The sequence below is a fragment of the Magnolia sinica genome, chromosome 18, assembly GCF_029962835.1.
Source record: "Magnolia sinica isolate HGM2019 chromosome 18, MsV1, whole genome shotgun sequence".
Taxonomy (NCBI): domain Eukaryota; kingdom Viridiplantae; phylum Streptophyta; class Magnoliopsida; order Magnoliales; family Magnoliaceae; genus Magnolia; species Magnolia sinica.
The window spans coordinates 16296115-16314712 of NC_080590.1; the positions used below are offsets into that span (position 1 = coordinate 16296115).

The following is an 18598-nucleotide window of genomic DNA, read 5'->3' on the forward strand; positions in this document are numbered from 1 at the left end:
TGGATGATATGTTGATCGTTGCAAAGGACAAGAATGAGATATGCTTGCTTAAGTCTCTGTTAAGCAAAGAGTTTTCCATAAAGGATCTAAGAGTCGCGAAGAAGATCCTAGGCATGGATATACACAAGGACAGAGTCTCGAAAGTTGTCGTTGTCTCAAAGGGGATATGTGCAAAAAGTGCTAGAGAGGTTCAACATGGAAAGTGCTAAGCCAGTTAGCATGCCTCTAGCAGGTCACTTCAAGTTGTCAGTCAAGTCGTGTCCAAGTACAAAATAGAAGATTTCAAAAATGTCACGGATGCCGTACGCAAGTGCAATGGGGAGTAATGTATGCAATGGTTTGCACGAGGCCGGATAACTCATAGGCAATCCATGTGGTTAGCAAGTATATGGTGAATCCAAGGAAGGAGCATTGAAATGATGTTAAGTGGATTCTTAGGTATCTCGAGGGTATAACTGATACTGAAATCATGTTTGGGGGATGTAAAGCTTCAAGTGAAGTTGCAAGCTATGTGGATTCATATTATGTAGGTGATCTAGACAACAGAAGTTCCACTATGGGATATGTTTTCATATTAGGAGGTGGACCAGTATGGTGGAGATCTACTCTACAGTCTATGATAGAGTTGTCTACAACCGAAGCGGAATACATGGTGGCAATGGAGGCGTCAAAGGAGGCATTGGTGGTTGAAAGGTCTGATAGAGATCTCGGGTTGAACCAAGAGGCGATTCAGTTGCACTGCAATAGTCAAGAGTGTTATCCATTTGGTGATGAATCGAGTGTATCACGCACGAACCAAAAACATCAACGAGAGGTTCCACAAGATACGGGAGTTCATTACTTCAGGAGAGATTCTGTTTCAGAAGATTCATACGAATGAGAATGCCGCGGAGATGTTGCCAAAGTCAGTGACCGCAAACAAGTTCAAATGCTGCTTGGGCTTGATCAATCTCACTAGCCATTGATGAGATTGGGCACTCTTGCATAGGGGTGCAGATGGAGCTGTGTTCCAGGTGGAGAATGCAAAGAGCGGTCTACACTCAAGGTGGAGGTTGCAAGGTCTTTAAGGTGACTTGGTTGAATGCAAGTCAAGGTGGAGATTGTTGTGTAGGATGCCTTGATTCTGCCAATTTGTTGTGCGGAGTTGTCCTGTCTCGATTCAATCGAGTCCATTTTCGATTAGGCCGAAAATTGGTGGAAAGATAGGTTAAACATTGTGATGTTTTGCACTTTTTCGGTTTGACCGAATGATGGGGACATCACCGCGCACACGCGCACGCACGTTGCCCCCTACGCACGTACGCCAGAAGAAAGAGGACCCCACCGTCGATCTAGATCGATGACAACGTCCAGGGAGGGCCTCCTAGTTAGGAAACGAAGTTTTGATTCAAAAGAGTGGGCCTGATAATCAAGAAAAGCCCACCATGGGATCTCATGATCGTAACCCACTAGTCAGATTGATTTCATATTTTAGGTTTTGCTTATTGTTATTATTTAGAACATCATGAACGCTTTAGATTTCTTTGTTTGGTTTTTATTTTAGTTTACTTCATCGCCAAGTAATAGGTTGCATATATGGCGCAAGTTTTGGGGTATAAGGTTTTCCTATAAATATGCACCCCTTGTAATTCTTTTGATTCATTGAAGATTAATAAACATTCTGCGTTTTCCTACTCTCTGAGTTGTGAAGCCCTTCCTTCATCGAAGGGTTAACTACCGTGGTGCGAAGCCACATCTATCCCGATTCTCCCCCATCCATCGCCATCTCTACTACCCATCTTCTACCATCCCTTCTTCTCATCTCACCCCATCATCTGCACTTCGAATCAATCATCTATTGCAGCAATTCTCCTCCCCACATCAGAATTTCATAATCTGGCCCTACAGGAGGGCTGAAACTTCGGCGGAGCACCACACATAAACCGTACATCGGATCAAGCTGAGATTTAGGGGTTTTGGAGTCCATCCCTAATCAACCAGGGCCAAGGTGGCCTTTTTCTGAATAGTGGGCCCCACACACGTGCGGTCGGGATCACACGCACGTGCGTCTGGGCCATTGTTGTTGTCCACGCGTGCGGTACTTCTCTAGTTCGTCTCTCCTCTCTTTCACTCCGCTTTCACCCAAAATCCCTAAACCTAACCCTAAATTACTCAAATCTCTAATTTTATGCCCATTTTCTTATCCTAGGGTTCTCCGAATTAGAATTTCTGAATCCCTTGGATTAGGGACTGATTACTATGCATGTGTGGATTATTATTTCTTATCTTTGAGTATTGTTTGGTTCATAATTTTTATTGATCCAGCCCTATCATGTGTAGGCCTGGACCCGCATAGATTCCCCTTAATTGAATGTTTGGACTTTCATCTGGGATATGGAATTTGTGTAATTTTTTCTGAACTAACGTGATCTTAAGCCTGAAATCTCACATATCATATTTAATTTTCATGTCTTGCATCACCGAAAGATGCTTCTGGTTTATTCGGTCCGACCAAAGGTCTTGTTCGGTTCGACCAAATCTGTTAGGTAGAGTTACACAAATCGGGTTATTTAAGCCTAATCCGCGATTAGGACTTGTATTATTACGAACGTTTTCTCTCTATGGGCAAGGGTTTGCAAGGTGAGAGGATTTCCAACGTTTGTAAGGACTTAAGAAGGGTTATTCTCAAAGGGTTAGGGTTTCCTACAGTTGCGCATCGCAAGGAGAGATCGGGTACATCTGTAATCAAATAAGGTAAGTTGGTGTAAACTCTAAAGCTTTGATTATAGTGGATATTTGTCAATTGGTGTTGTGGTTTTTTCTTGCAACGGTTTTCCACGTAAATATCGTTGTGTTCTGTGTGTGATTGTTTTATTGGTTATTCTGCTTTATTGTGATTGCTATATCTTCCTTATATGTGTTTCCGCAAAGCGCACGGATTAGGGTTAATTTTGGTTTGTTATGGCTCGGGTTCACATCATCGTAGTGTGATATAAGGAGCGTATACTCCAAAAAAAGCAAACAAAAAAAAAACAATTAAAATACAGGCAGCAACTCAGGGCACCCACTCCCTGATACACAGTTTAATCCGACCAATAGCCCTCAAAAGAGAGTCGTTACTATTACGGAACCAGCGGTTGTTCCTCTCTCTCTCTCTCTCTCTCTCTCTCTCTCTCCAGAGTCCAAAGAACGATGAGCAAAGCAACCCTCCACCTTGACCTTCCGTTCTTCCCGGAACCCCCAACATGCTGAGATTGGAAGAGTCGCTCAATAGAGCTCGACATCACCCAGGAGACATTAAAAGAAACCAGAATACTAGACCAAACACCCCTAGCAAACTGGGCAATGGATGAACAGATGGTCTACCAACTCCGCATTTTTAAAGCAGAGAAAAACATATGTTCAAAAGCATCATAGCCCTTCCGCAAAGGTTGTCAATGTTAAGGACCCTATTCCTGCGTACAAGCCAGGTGAAAGCCGAGACCTTAGTAGGGGCTTTGTAGGACCAAAATCGTCCACTTAAAAGCAGTTGGGTGAAACATTTTATCCTCAAAGATCCTGAGGTTCCTCTCTTTCCAAATATCCAAAGAATCACACGAGGGTCGATAGACCCAATAGGAGTAAAAGGGCCTTTGTCCTACCAAGCTAGAAGATCCGGAATAGACTCATTCATAATACAAAAAGTTTTGAAGAGGTTAAAAAATGGCTCCATGTGTCCCTCACAACCTAGTTGTGAATAAATAAATGAATTAAGAACTCTTCCTCCTGCCAGCAAATAGCATGCATGTTTCGGATGGTGATATTCTTCTTTTAAGATAGTCAATTGCAAGGATCTTGTTAGCCATTGGCCATGGCTATACACGCGAATGCTTCCATTCTATGAGGAATGGAGCCTTCCACCTTAGCAAGCGGAGATGGATGATCACCTCTCCCAAATATTGACTAGAGATAAGAGCTTGAAGAGTATTCTCAATTTCAACACACCAAAACCTTCTTCTCTTCAACTAAAGACCCATAAACCTACTAAAAGAACTGATTTCTTCATCTCGAAGACATTCTCCTCAATAGAACATTCCAAATCACTGCATCTCTATCCAAAGTATAACAATCCTCCAGCTTTGCTACTTTACAAACAGAAAGCAAGAACAGAGTGAGAAAAGATCCGCCAAAGGAGCCTCACCTAAGCAAACATCAATCCGAAACCACATCTTATCACCTCAGCCAACAAAAAGTGAATTCCCTTTCTTGAAAGTCTTACTCACCTTGACCACAAGACTTCAATTATCATTGTTGACTCCACACTTCCTAGTTGGCATTCCTTCGGGGATCCCTGCAAACTAACCCCTGGATATCACATATTTACAATTAATGGCATTCCTCCACAAGTCCCTAACTCTTCCCCAAACCTCCTCCACCAGTTCCCAAGCAGAGCTAAATTAAAATTCTCTCCCATGATATCCCAATGTCCTTTTTTTTTCAGAAGGTATACTGTCCCAATGCCACCTTCCTTTTCAGGCGTTTGCATGCCCTCCCACTTTACCAAGTGAAATTTATGCTCATTCTTTTTCATACCAAAGTCTCTCTGAATTTTCTACATGGGAGAAAGACACTCTTAACTTCAGTCAAAAAAGAAAAATATCATTTAGAATATTCATCACACTCCATGCTGTGGAGAAAAAAAAAAGTGAGATTATTCCATTTCATGACATCAAATGACACACTTTCAACCATAAGAGTACCAAACAAATTAAATAAGTCTTAGGCCTTCCAAAAGCACACGTGTTTCACGACATTTGAGGCTCCGTACACCAGAATATAAAATCTGTGTAACAAACAATGCAAGCGAGCATCTCCTCTAGCATATACTAAGTTCCTAAATACCAAGTGAGCAACATAAAAAGCCTCAGTCAGTATAGAAGTATGCCTTTTTCCATATCTACCTCACAAGTTTTGATCTTCTTTTCAGCTTTCAGCCATCCAAAAAATAAAGTTTTGATCTTCCATTCATACATATCTAGTCAACGCATTCATGAACTGCCAATACACCATGTAAGATTTGTCCACCTCTCACAAAGACATCTTGAGGGGAACACAAAAAATCCATGACCTCATGAATCCTCTAGCAGAACCCTTCAGCAATATCTGGAAGCCAATCCAACAAGCCAAAGATTAAAAACCAGCAGCCCTCTCAGCTCCTTTCTTCAACACCATGCTAAAAAATATCAAGTTAAAACTTCAATCTAAAGAATAACCTGTGCAATTTTGGCCTCCTCAAGTAAGGGGGTAGCAAGAAGCAAGAACATGGAGGATCTGAGTGCCAAGTGACTGTCTTAGTCTCTCACACACAAGCCAAAACAATATGCAAGACAAGAAAAAAAAAAACGCCAAAAGGACGCAAAAGGCATAGATAAGAGAACAAGGGACTCGACAACACTAAGAGCTCCAACCTTGACACCCCAAAGTCCCCACCCTACTCCCCTGAAATATCCGCCACTGGGCATCCTTGGAGCTCTTGCCTCCACAGCACCCAACTAATGATCATAGGCATGACACCTCTTTTTAGGGTATCACCTGACACGCATTGTTTCATCAACTATTCATTTTATTCCCCTTTCCACAATCCCTGCAGAACCCCCAAAAAAAAAAACCATATTCCACAAAAGCTCCTTTCGGCCTTCGAATAATCCATAGCACCATTCCAAATGCAAATCACCGGGGGAACCATCAAAAGAGCAACAAACCCCAAAACAGGCAAGGAAGAAAGCCCATATCTCCCTCACCATAGTGCAGTGCATGAACAAATGATCAATTGGTTCCTCATCATTCTGCACATAATGCACATGTTGGGATAGCCTATGCTTCATTTCATTAGGTTATCCAGTGTCAAGATCTTGTCAGCCAAAGTGATCCAAGCAAAGCCTTGGCTCTTGGAGGAACAAGAACCTCCAAAACAGTACAGGGGGGGATGCAAAATCACTGACTATCAACTTTGAAAATGAAGATTTCATTGAGAAACTTCCACCTGGCAACCATCTGGACACGTTCATGTCTTCCTTTGAAGCATCTTTAAACATATACCTCAACCTGCTTAAGAGATTCATGAAGAAAGATGTTTCCTCATCCTGCAAGTTCCTTCTTAGCTTGATATTTCACACCACAACATCAACCATCTGAGCAAGAGATTCATGAAGAAAGATGCAAAATCACTGACTATCAACTTTGAAAATGAAGATTTCATTGAAAAACTTCCACTTGGCGACCATCTGGACACGTTCATGTCTTCCTTTGAAGCATCTTTAAACATATGCCTCAACCTGCTAAAGAGATTCATGAAGAAAGATGTTTCCTCATCCTGCAAGTTCCTTCTTAGCTTGATATTTCACACCACAACATCAACCATCTTAGCAAGAGATAACAAAGAATTGTAAGAGTTCATCAACAGCAACTCAACCAACGAGGCATCCTTCCAAAAGCAAATTCTATCCCGCCCTTGCCCCCAAAAGCAGATGCCCTTGTAGAATTCCATGACTATCCTATTCACAATGCTCATAATCTTCATTCAGGACAACCCACTCTTGCTAATAGCCTTCCACACCTCCGACCCATTAGATGTAACATAGACGCCTGGATGTACAACCTACATGTGCATATTGATTAACCTACAGTGGTTGAAATCGAGAGAACTCCATGTATGTATGCATGTATGTTGTGCATATAATACCCAAGAATGACCACAATAGCTTGGTTTTACCAGTAACATAATACAGGCACCAGCATGCAAGATCTAACTATATCAGCAGTATTTAATTTAAGAAATCTACCTCCAACCCATTAGATGTAACATAGACACCTGGATGTACAACCTACATGTGCATAATGATTAACCTATGGTGGTTGAAGTCCAGAGAACTCCATGCATGTATGCATGTATGTTGTGCATATAATACTCAAGAATGACCACAACAGCTTGGTTTTATCAGCAGTATTTAATTTAAGAAATCTAGAATGATTCTATTATCAATGCAAATCAATAACTGAGAAAAGTAGTGCAAGAAACTATGGAATTGAAGGCATATTGCTGACTACAAATATAAAAATACAGCAAACAAACACAATTATGTGCAAACCTCTTCCAAAGCTGCTTGATTGTTTGGGTTGAACACTTTTCCAGTGCTTGCTGCTCCTTTTGTGAGATCTCCAAATTCATTTATAGTCCAACCATGTTTACCAGGTGACAAACCACTGAAGCTGGCCTCTACTCTCGCCAATTCCATATTCACTTGAGCCAAGCGAACGACACCAAAGATAACTGGACCTTTGAACTCAGCAACAGCAGCCGAAACTAAAAAAGCTGCATAGCAATACTACATTCCTTTAACAACTGGATGTTAATTGCCAATGTAGAATATAATGGCACTCATGGAAATATCACAAATTAAAAAGGCAAAAGATATGTCAGTAGGCAAACTTTCAGTTACTGATAAGACTCTGAAGAATATTAAGATGCACTTAAACAGTCAAATTATAATTTCCCTACAACACTTCTGCATCTCCTAAAATGATTTCGCTAGATGAGTGAAGTTTCTTGCTTGTGTTTTTTTAATTTGCTTGCTAAAATGAGAATAGAAAGCAGATTAAAACACAAGCTTAGCCTGGTTCCAGACAAATTTACTGAGCTCACCTTAGTGTGAAATTCGAGCACTAGTTTTCCACAATCTCCTGGATTCTCCAACTTAGATCAATCACATTTGACAATGTGTTTTTTTCTTTTTTCTCTTTTTTTTTTTTTTGCATTTCTTTTAGACCTTCAGCATGAATTTATCCTGAATTCAGAATCCACATTGGTTTCTCATCAGGTTGAACAAAGTTGTAAGTAAGGTTAACACGTCAAGGGCCATTCCACTCTATCAAGGGCTGTAACTTCAGTTAGACCATAGGTATGGAATGTCATATTGTTTGGATTCATGTTGGAAGTTCTGGCATAAGTTTGATGCTGCCTGCCAACATGAAGCATCCTTCCTCCTTTTTCCAGGCTATGGACCTACAAGAGAGCACAAAAACCCCACAGACACAATGTAATAGACTATACATGGGTTGCTTACAATCAACCGTTATCTAATAGTCTATTACATAGCTTGATTACAATCAACAAGTTACCAACTTTTCATAGCTTTCCATCAAATAGTATAGTAAAATTACCAACTTCCACATAGGTAAATTGACTAGTCATGATCCACTACATAGCATACATTTATTAGATACCTCTGCTAGTTAAGTATTTTGGTTCAAACAGCTTGTAGCCCTGTCATCATCACCATCCACGCCTTATCCCAAACACAATATATGGAATGCAATTTAGGTAATAATAGGAATGAAAACGAGGAATTAGTCAAGATTGTCGACCAAGAGGTACCTCAAAATGACCACTTTCAATATCTTGGGGTAATAATTAAGGAGAGCAAAGAGATTGAGAAGCATGTTGCTCATAGAATCAGAGCTGGGTGGATGAAGGGGGCTGGGTGGATGAAGGGGAGATGTGTCTCTAGAGTTTCATGTGATTGCTGCATACAAATGAAACTCAATGAGCAATTTTATAGGATAGGTACAAGACAAGATATGCTTTATGGGACACAATGTTGGGCAATAAAGGAATAGCATGTTCATAGGATGAGCGTAGCGGACATGAGGATGTTGAGATGGATGAATGGCTTGTGGCCCTGTGTTTCTTTGCCACAGAAAATGTAATGGCAGATAAATACTCAAGAATGAAAATTATTTCAGGGGAACTCAGGTATTGAAGCCTAAAACCTTAACTTTCCTAAATTCACAAAAGATACACTATCTTACAACCTGAGGTCTTTTCTATGAAAGCCACACATTTCCTTGGTTCATGCATATAATACCTTTTGTGTTTTTTAGATAGCAAAGAAAATGGTGGATTCCACCAAGAAATACTAGCCTTTTCCTTAGTTTGGATTCTCGAGCACAAGTACGAGGTGACCATTGTGAGAAGAATATGAGATTCATCAAAACAAGACCCCTAAAAATGTAATCCATGTTTGCATAGTGCTTTGGAAATAATCATTACATAATGATCGAGATTTCCAATCCAACACCAAGGATCCCTCCAATCCAAACATGCACTTAGTTTCTAGTACTACAACATCGCTAGGGTGCAGTTTAGTCATGCAATCTACTCCTACAACATCGCTATTTGTAATTATTCTACTTACGGTTCTATTTACTAGAGGAAATCAAGTAGCTGCAAAACATATTTTGAGGTTTAAATTTCTAGTACTAGTTTTCGGTCATGAGACCTGACCAGCAATTTGAACTATTACCCTACAATTTGTGTTTATTAGACTTGAGCTCATGAACATGCTATATATCAGCAGTCTGAAAGTCTAATCATGAACAAGTGAATGAATATCATTTGGCATACATTGACATTAGACATTATAACCTCCAATTTTCACAAACACTAAATTTTATGAACCACTAAATCAAAGTCTAAATATAAGGTTGTTTCAAATCCCAAGGAAATATACCAAGGGGATCTACATTTAGTGTTTAGGTAATTAATCTTTTCAACATGGATGGAAAGTACAGTGCCATTATCTCTGTGGAGACACTTTCAGGTCCCACTTGAAGTTATCAGAATGGGATTGGGGTGGAAAGGTGTCTATTATGGACATGGTTTCCAAAGAATCATCTACAACAGATGCCATTTTGTTTAGATGTTTATATAGGTGGCCATGGATCTCCATCCATTGGTGATGTGGAGTACATTCAAGCAGCCTATTCCTATTGAGTTGAAATGCATTCCACACTTAGACATCAAGTTAGCAAATTGATGATGGAAGGAACAACAAGATACACAACAATTAAGGCAAGATAAAGAATAAGTCAAAGACTCAGACTATGAAGATGTGCATCAAAAAAGTGGTATATGGATGCCCAACCTTCGGGGATCCCTTGACCAATCAAACGAGTTTTTCGACCCGTCTGTTCCAAAGCATCAACCATGGTCTTCACAGGTAAAGACCCAAGCACTCTTACTACTTGATTAGTCAAGTCTACATCAACTCCTTTGACTCCTGAACACAAGTTCATTTCTTGTAAGGACTGATGACATAAAAGAACAATTAGAGTTGTAAAAAGATTGTAAAAAGATTGTAAAAAGAGAGAGAGAGAGAGAGAGAGAGATTCGAACAAATAAAAACTGAACATGAGCACATATTTAATGATTGATTTACTGGTTCCTATGCGACTCACGGTCACTTACCATCAATCGTCTGCAATTTATTCTTGACGGCTGAAACACAACCATCGCATTTCATATCCACCATGAATTCTGTCTGAAATCCATACTAAACAAAACTTCAGAATAAAACCCGCATACTTCAGATTCAAGAAATCCGATGACAAATGATCACAAGTTGAAAAACTTCTCGCAAGTGAAGCAAAAATAGTTGGTTCATAAGATTGAATTCATAATGGCAACTGGATTAAGAACTCAACTGTGCTGAAAGTTGATACTAATTATAAGTTTGGAACTAATATGAGAATGAAGATCACTCCATAAACAAAACACTAATCATATGGGAAATGGATAATCATTTTGTAGTTATCAGCTACTGCAACTCATCATGCTTAGAGAAAACCACAGTGCCTTATGAGCAAATCCCCAGCCCACACGTGTGGTTTGCCCAAGGGGGTACCCCAGGGCACCCCACTTGATTGCATGCTTGGTCCCAGTAAGTTGTATTCGGGGATTGGAGAGTGTAAGATCAGGAATATACTCAAAACTACAATTTGATTGTGTGAAATATACCAACATACTATACACATGTTTACAGCTTATACTTCTGTACGGTGTGCAGTAAAGTTAGGAGTCTTTTATCTATTCTTTCTATTTTGTGTTTTAGAAATCGGTTCGGGTTCAACCCAGATATTGAGTCGATGATATCTTGACACCAAATTGCAAAGAAATAAACACATATACACTCATAGGGAATATTAGAATGAGAGAGAGAAAATAACCTCATTGACATTCAAACTTCTTCTCTTACAATACTTAAGAAACTCACAACTCAAAGAAATGTGGAAACTTCTTGGTCAACAATCTTAGCTAATACCTCGTTCCAACTTCTATTGTTACTGGAATTGCACTCCATATACTCTGCTTTAGTCCGACTGATTTTAAATTCTTTAGGTTCTAAAGAACCCCTTCCGTAAATCTAGCTTTGTGTTTACGCCTTCCTTGATCTTGCTAATCAAAACTATGTCATCTGCAAACAACATACACCATGGGATCTCTTCCTGCAAATGCATTGTTAACTCGTCCATCACTAATGTGAAAAGATACTGGCTCGATGTTGACCTCTAGTGCAAGACTACTATAATTGAGAACTCACTTCTGATGCAACCAAATGGCCACACAAGCAGATTGATCAAGATTTGAAGAAATGGCCCACATCTCACACGTGCACGCTCCGCACGTGTGTGCAAGAAAATGCCCACTTTCCCTTTCTAGATCATCTCAACTTTCCATTTTTAGGCAAATCTCTACATTAGGAAATATCCTCACTTTCTATTTCTTTTAAATTTCTACATTAGGTCATTTCCTTTGATATCTATATATTAGGCAAGAAGTAATCTCAAATTCTTCTTATTTAAGTAATTTCTTATTTAAGTGATTTCTTATCTAGGTAGTTTCCTATTTCCTGAGATCTTGGCTAGCTAGGAATTCTATTTCTAGATTCCATAGCTTTTATTGTAGATTGTAAGGATTGGTTATAAATAAGGCCTATCACCTATGGAATAACATAAGTTGGATGATATTCTTTTTTATGAAATTCTCTTAATTTCTCTACGGTAGTTGTTGAAGGGGGAAAAGTGATCTCTAGTTCATGATCAGAGACGGTTTCAGATTCAATTCAGAATATAAGTTTAAGAAGCGTTTGGATGCACCATTGAATTAGATAAAAAGAAATAGCATGATGAGTACTATAAAAGTGGGAATAACCAAATTGGCAGTTTCATTCCTTAGCATCCACATTGACTGACGGTTGAGCTCCAATTTGCAATGATGTTAATTTCAAGTTGGACTGAAAGGAACACAACTTCAATCTTATGGCTAATTTCTCATTACGAATACCCACAAACATCAATAACTTTTGTCACTTCCTCTTGATCAAAACGATCATTCACAATTCAATCCGCCCGGGCAACTAAACACAGCTTAATTCTCACATCAGCAACAAAACAAGAAGAATCATAGAAAAAGAAGAACTCCTAACCCTAACGGAACGAACAGCTTACCAGCAGCTCCGGTAGAACCTCATTTTTCTGCACATCAATAAGAAGAAGAAAAAAAAAAGACTTTTAAAACACAAATAGGTATAACAATCACTCCAAAAGAAGGATATACGTATGTGAATACGTAATTCTTCTTTTTTCCTTTGGATAATTCAAGATTTGAGTCTTATAGGGTGTTTCAATAACAAATGCAAGCCGAAGAAACAGATGGAAAGGGGGAGAAAAGAAGGATTTGAGAAGATAGAAGAGAGTGGAGGGAGTTATATATGTGGTGGATTTCGGCGCACGTTACTAACCTGCTCGGTGGTTGCCAGGGAATCCATGTGAAGGGCGGAGTGTAGAGGGGTGAAGTTTCTGACGAGAGGGGAGGAGGAGCGATCCGGTCTGGGTTTTGATGGGAAGGAAGAGAAGGGTAGAATGGGAAAGTGAGGTTTGGAGGGTTGGGATGATGAAGAAGAAGAAGAAGAAACGAATGCGAGCGCTGCAGAAGGGAGGATTGACGCTGTTGTCAAGGACCTGAGAAATGCCATCCCAAAATTCTCTGTACAGACTCTTTTAACTACTAAACACTTCAAACGTCACGAATAAAAGAAAACGAAAAAAAAAAAAAAAAAAGGGTAAAATGGTCATTTGAGTTTACAAGGCTAGAATGCACCAGCGCCTTCTAAAGGATATAATGTAATGCAGTGCGTCTAGCAAACCCGGGGGTGATGCCGTTGATAATTGTGGAAGGGAGTGCAAACGGAGCCGTTGATCGAAGAATTCCATATTATTAGGAACCGTCTATCTAATTGCTATTATTTGGATGCTTGTGATCGTTCGATCAGGGGACTTTCCGGCTAGGCACCATCCACAAAATATGCCACGGCTTGAACGGTCCAGAGACTCCTGACCGCAGGGTGGACTAGCAACCGCGAGCGTGGATTAGGTGATACAGGGATAACAGCTTAGCAGGTGAGGCTCTGACCGTGGGGCCCACCACGATTTATACGTTGTATATCCATGCCGTCCACCCATGCCGTCGATCTGTTCTTTTAACAATAGCAGGTGGAACACACCATGGGAAGACGGGTGACTGAACGCCCACCGTTAAAATTTTCCTAGGGCCTGTTGTAATGTTTATTTGCCATCGAACCCGTTGATAAGGTCACACAGACCCGGATGAATGGAAAACACAAATAGCATCTTGATTCAAATCTTTTGGGGCACAGGAAGTTTTTAATGGTGGGAATTCAATCCTTTTATATGGCCCACCTGAGATTTAGATTTACCTCATTTTTGGGACCATGCCGTACTATAAGCTGGAAAAACCGATAGACGGCGTGGATATACAACACTATACATCTAAGTGGACCCCATTGTCAGAACCTCACCCACAACTGACTCCAGCAACAAACATGTGACGGGCTTTCACATGTAACATGGTGAAAAGCCTTGTCCGCGTGTTATTCACAACTAACGAGACTTCTCGCGCGACTGGGATCTCCTCGTAGGCTTCCACGCACGTGCTGTTACCGCAAGTGTTTGGTTGCCCACCCCACTCTCCATGTAAAAAGGCCGTCTACGAGTTGGCCTGTAGATCTTGGATCTGGGCTGATTCGGATCGGGACCTGTGGGTCTGGTTCTCAATTTTTTAAGACTTTGGACCTTATTGCAGTTTGGTTTTAAGCTGACTATGTCCACATCAAATAATTGTATTTAATAGTCAATTTCATCATCAATTCAATCGAATTAAGCCACACATGTAAATGAGAATATTGATTGATTGTTAACATGAGAGTAACATGCACAAGCTTGCCAAAGTCTACTTAACTCAAAGGTTTTGATTGAATAGTTGTTGTTTACATACATTTTTTGGTGACAAAATATGGTCTAATAGAAAATTGTCACATGGTGACACGACTTATTTACCATACACGGAAAACGTACTCGCACTCAAAGAGATTTTCAATTGATTTTCCTTTGACCTTACTTATTTAATCATGAATGTGATGGTATAAACCCTTACGCATGTCTTTAGAGGGATGATTCGTCGCATGTCTTATGGCCATGATCAACGTGCTCATTTATGAGGTAGCATATTTATCACCTCTAAAAAAAGGATTACCGAGAAAACAAATCTAATCACAAATTTGGCGATGATATTTTCAATGAAGTCACTTTTCACGATCCTTCTAAAATGAGAGATTTTCCTGAAGACATTCCGAGAAACAAAAACAGTTGAGAAAGTTCTAAATATCAAAAGATCAGACCATGTCCAAGCTAATCCAGCTATGGGGCTATTAGCAATGTCCAAATACTTTTGAGACATATAGTGTCTAATTTTTTATCCTAATCGTTCATTCATTTATAGAATTGGGAGCAAGCAATGATGAAAAGATACACAAATTGGATTATCATAAACACAATTAACAGCATAGAAAATGAACAATTAAGTTAAAGTAAAACAAAAACAAAATAGATCCAAATATCATATTCAAACATTTATTCAATAGATCCAACTTTATACTAGTTATGATTCCTGTAATTTGATTTGAAGAATCTAACCATGTGATCTATAGCTTGTAAAAATACAAATAGTTGTAATAAGTTGGCTCCATTCAAATAATTATGATCATTTGCTCAACATGATTTTTTTCACCATGGCTTGCCTTTAATTTTATGAATGGATGAATGGTCCAAATCAATGGTTATACACTCCACATGTCATTATGTCCGAACAAATTAGCAAAATGCTACACAAGTTATTTTAAGAAGGGTTTAAAAGCAACTACGTGACTTGAAAGACTTTAGAAAGACTAGAAAGTCGTTGAGATGACTTTGATATATATATATATATATTTTTTATTTTTTTTTTGTTTTTTTGTTTTTTTTTTTGGGGGGGGAGAGGGGGTGTTTTTCTTAATCTAAGATAGTTAAATCTTAATTAAATAAATTATCCTTACACATGCATTTTTACTAGCTCTTTCCTAAAAGACTTGTGAAAAAGTATTACAAATGTAAGGGGTTTTAACTCCAACATCCTTGTGAAGGGCCCATTTGGATACTACCAAATAAGTAGCCTCTTTAACATGAATCCAGATCCTCTACTTGCTACAAGCACGAAAATCTTACTTGTTGCAATCTAATTGGATTGTATCATCACATTGTATTTAATGAAGTAGTGCTGACATCGTCAGTAATGACATGGACCAATCATAGAAAAGCATAATTTTTCTACTTGTGATAAGTAAAGGATTCATATTATTTTAACTTACGTGAGTTAATAAGTTAAATTTTTTCAAATAAGTAGTTTTTTTTTTAAGTAATTTATTTTTATAAGTTATTTTTTTTTATTGCTTTTCAACTTTCAAAAGTAACTAATTTCCTTCACTTTTACTAATGATAGACAGCTTAAGAAAACATTTAAGAGCTTATGTTTTTTGTGGCCATGAACCCATTATAAGTTCACGAAATAAGAAAATCATCCGATGAATGAGTAGATGATCTAGTGGGCCCCACATTGCGATGGTCCATATCAAAGTGGCCCTACATAATGGACAATCCACATCAAAGGTCCGCCCCTAATGGTGAATGGCCCGCATCTAAGGTGAATCAACCTACATCCAAGGTAGGGCTCACATGATGGGCAACTCACATCAAAGGTGAGCTCCACATGATGGGCAATTAATAATGGTGGGGCCTACACGATGGATGATCCACATCAAGGTGGACCCCACATGATGGATAGTTTACATCAAAGGTCAGCCTAATGATGAGTGGCCCATATCTAAGGCGGGTCCTGCATAATGGATGGCCCACATGATGGACGGTCCACATCAAAGGTGGGCTCCACATGATGGGCCATGGATATTGAAGATGGGCCCCACGCAATGGACAATAACATTGATGGTGGGCCCCATATGATAGATAACTAACATCAAATGTGGGCCCTATCTAATGGACTATGCACATTAAAGATCAAGCCCTAATGATGAATGACTCACAACCAAGGTGGGCCCTGCATGATGGACAATCCACATCAAAAGGTGGGACCAACAATCCACATCAAATGTTAGCCCCACATGATGGACAGAACTTATGGGATAATTACTTTTAATGTTGGGAACCAAATATGCTTTTTTATTTTTTGGATGATAAATACATTGTTTACCCAATATACTTATTGGTTAATTAAGTAGAAACCAAAATAAGTTATTAATGACATAAGTAACTTATTAAAAGTAACTTATGGTCTATTCACCCCCTAAATGACAAAATTAATCTAAACTCCCTACTTAAAACAATGGCACCCCTCTCTCAAATTCACAATTACAATGGCCTTCATTTACAATGTTCAGGGTCTGTTTGCATGCATCATGGATTTCAAAGTTTAATAATTGACATCCTCATGAAATAACGATGTTAGGTTCTGCTGTTTGGAGTGTTGCATATCAATTTTTTTTTCTTAGATTTGTTCTGTAGTTGGGCTAATTAAATTTCTACATTTTGGATCATTCAAACCATCCAATCATTGGTCATGGAATTCCTAAATGAAATAACGCTGTAAATTTTATTTTTAATTTTAAAAAAAAAGCTCCACTTCCTCCTAAACAAAAAAGGTTCCGTGCTCAAAATCTTTACTAAGCACACGTATTCTTGAAGGCACAAACACATGTATGAGATAGATCTTGCAAACGCCGTCCCACCATGTGGGCACAATACATGGAATGAGATCAAATCTACCCATCATAACAATCACTCTACATTGATTTCCTCGTCTAAGCATAATGTCAGGCCTCTAATCAAGTGGGCCAGAGTTTACGAAGTAAATGCACAACTCTGAAAACTGGCTGAAGTTTTCTAAGCCATTCATCTCTTTCTAACATAATGGCTCAGCTGACAAGTGGCCAGGGCTGATTTTTGGGCAAGAATGCCCATATGATTAGACTCACCTAATAAACGTTTTAGATATCGCACTTGCCTATCATGGTGGCACGCGTGGAATCATCCAGATGGCATGCCATTGTACTTGAACATAAGCTAATGGGATGTTAAATTAAAAGGGTTAAAAAGAAATATTTTAAAAAATAGTTTCTTTCTTTGTTAACTAACTTGTCTTAATTTGATTTAGTTTTGCCTACTTTGAAAAATTATTAAGAAAACTAAGCTTTTATATTAAAGCCTCCGGGTTGCAGCACGGCATGATATATCTTTTGATCGAGCCTTCTAATTTTCTTAGCATATGTTTTGTGCTTATGCCCATGAAGATAAAAGTGTTATTGTACACTTAAATTTTGTGAGCTGGCATGCACTGACATGCATTTATTATGTCGCTCGCATGCATTTTGAATCTCAACAACTACCTATTTTTCCTTTATAAAGACATATCCTCTCTACTGTAAAATCATTCATTTAAAATTTTTTTTTTTTCTCATCTCTGATTTTTCCCTTTATGTTATTTTTTGGTAAATCAGAACAGACATCCTTAAATTCATGTGGTAGAGATTGAAAGTGCACTTGATCAACACCGTTCATCTTGAAAGAAGGGTGTTATATTTCGGAGACAGACTTATCGGAACCGGTGCATCTAGAATCTTTCTACGAGAGTAAATTTGTATTTAAGAAAAACTATAGTATGCCTCAACTTCCGTATTCTTGTTTTATCTTTCTGAGTCTATTATTTTGATTTTTTTCTTTTTTTTTTTTGCTGTATGTATCTCGGTGCATTAAAATAAACACGAGATTCTAGTCCAATTTATGTCATGAATTTCATGCTTTTCTGTGCACGAGGCTTGATGGACCTCCTTGATTCTTACAAGCACACCTAGTATTTATTTTTCAGTGGAGAACAATAGACAGTGTATGGGCCATAAACAATAAATGGCAATGCCTAGAGGATTTCAAGCATGTAATTAAGCAATATACGAATGGGCACTAAAATGCACAACCCACATTATCCGATGGCTAAGATTGTTCTTTCAAGTGAACTTACAAGCCGGCTGGATGGCATGTGTATGACGTGGTAGACCCATGTTCCATTTAGAAGTTTCTATAGCGGGTATTGTCCTCTTCAATGTCTACCATAATTCCCTTTGGCATGGTCCATCTAAGTTATTGACGAGGCCGGATATCATATATAAAACGAACTGTGGCCTGCAACCTTATGGCTCGGCTCAGTGGTAAACTCACAAGAATCTCAACTCCAGGTCATGGGTTTGAGCACCCATTAGGGCGTCAGTACGTGTGAAAAAAAAAAAAGCACCAACATTTTGTGCATTTAATGGGCAAGTTGGAATGGACTCACAAATCAAGATAG

General features: G+C 38.9%; 1 protein-coding gene across 3 annotated transcripts in view; it reads right to left on the bottom strand.

Annotated features, from left to right (window-relative positions):
- The window catches only part of LOC131232726 (copper chaperone for superoxide dismutase, chloroplastic), a 33924-nt gene extending 21038 nt beyond the window's left edge, over window positions 1-12886 (bottom strand). The window contains exons 1-5 of one of the 3 annotated variants that reach the window (XM_058229170.1): window positions 12597-12886; window positions 12304-12330; window positions 10265-10349; window positions 9942-10076; window positions 7107-7330 (exon numbers count right to left, since the gene is read on the bottom strand). In XM_058229170.1, the coding sequence (XP_058085153.1) occupies window positions 7107-7330; window positions 9942-10076; window positions 10265-10349; window positions 12304-12330; window positions 12597-12830 (705 nt within the window). In that variant the 5' untranslated portion in view covers window positions 12831-12886. The remainder of the gene's footprint in view (window positions 1-7106; window positions 7331-9941; window positions 10077-10264; window positions 10350-12303; window positions 12331-12596) is intronic. The other 2 variants (XM_058229171.1, XM_058229172.1) reach the window with 2 other exon arrangements.
- Window positions 12887-18598: the final 5712 nt, after the last annotated feature.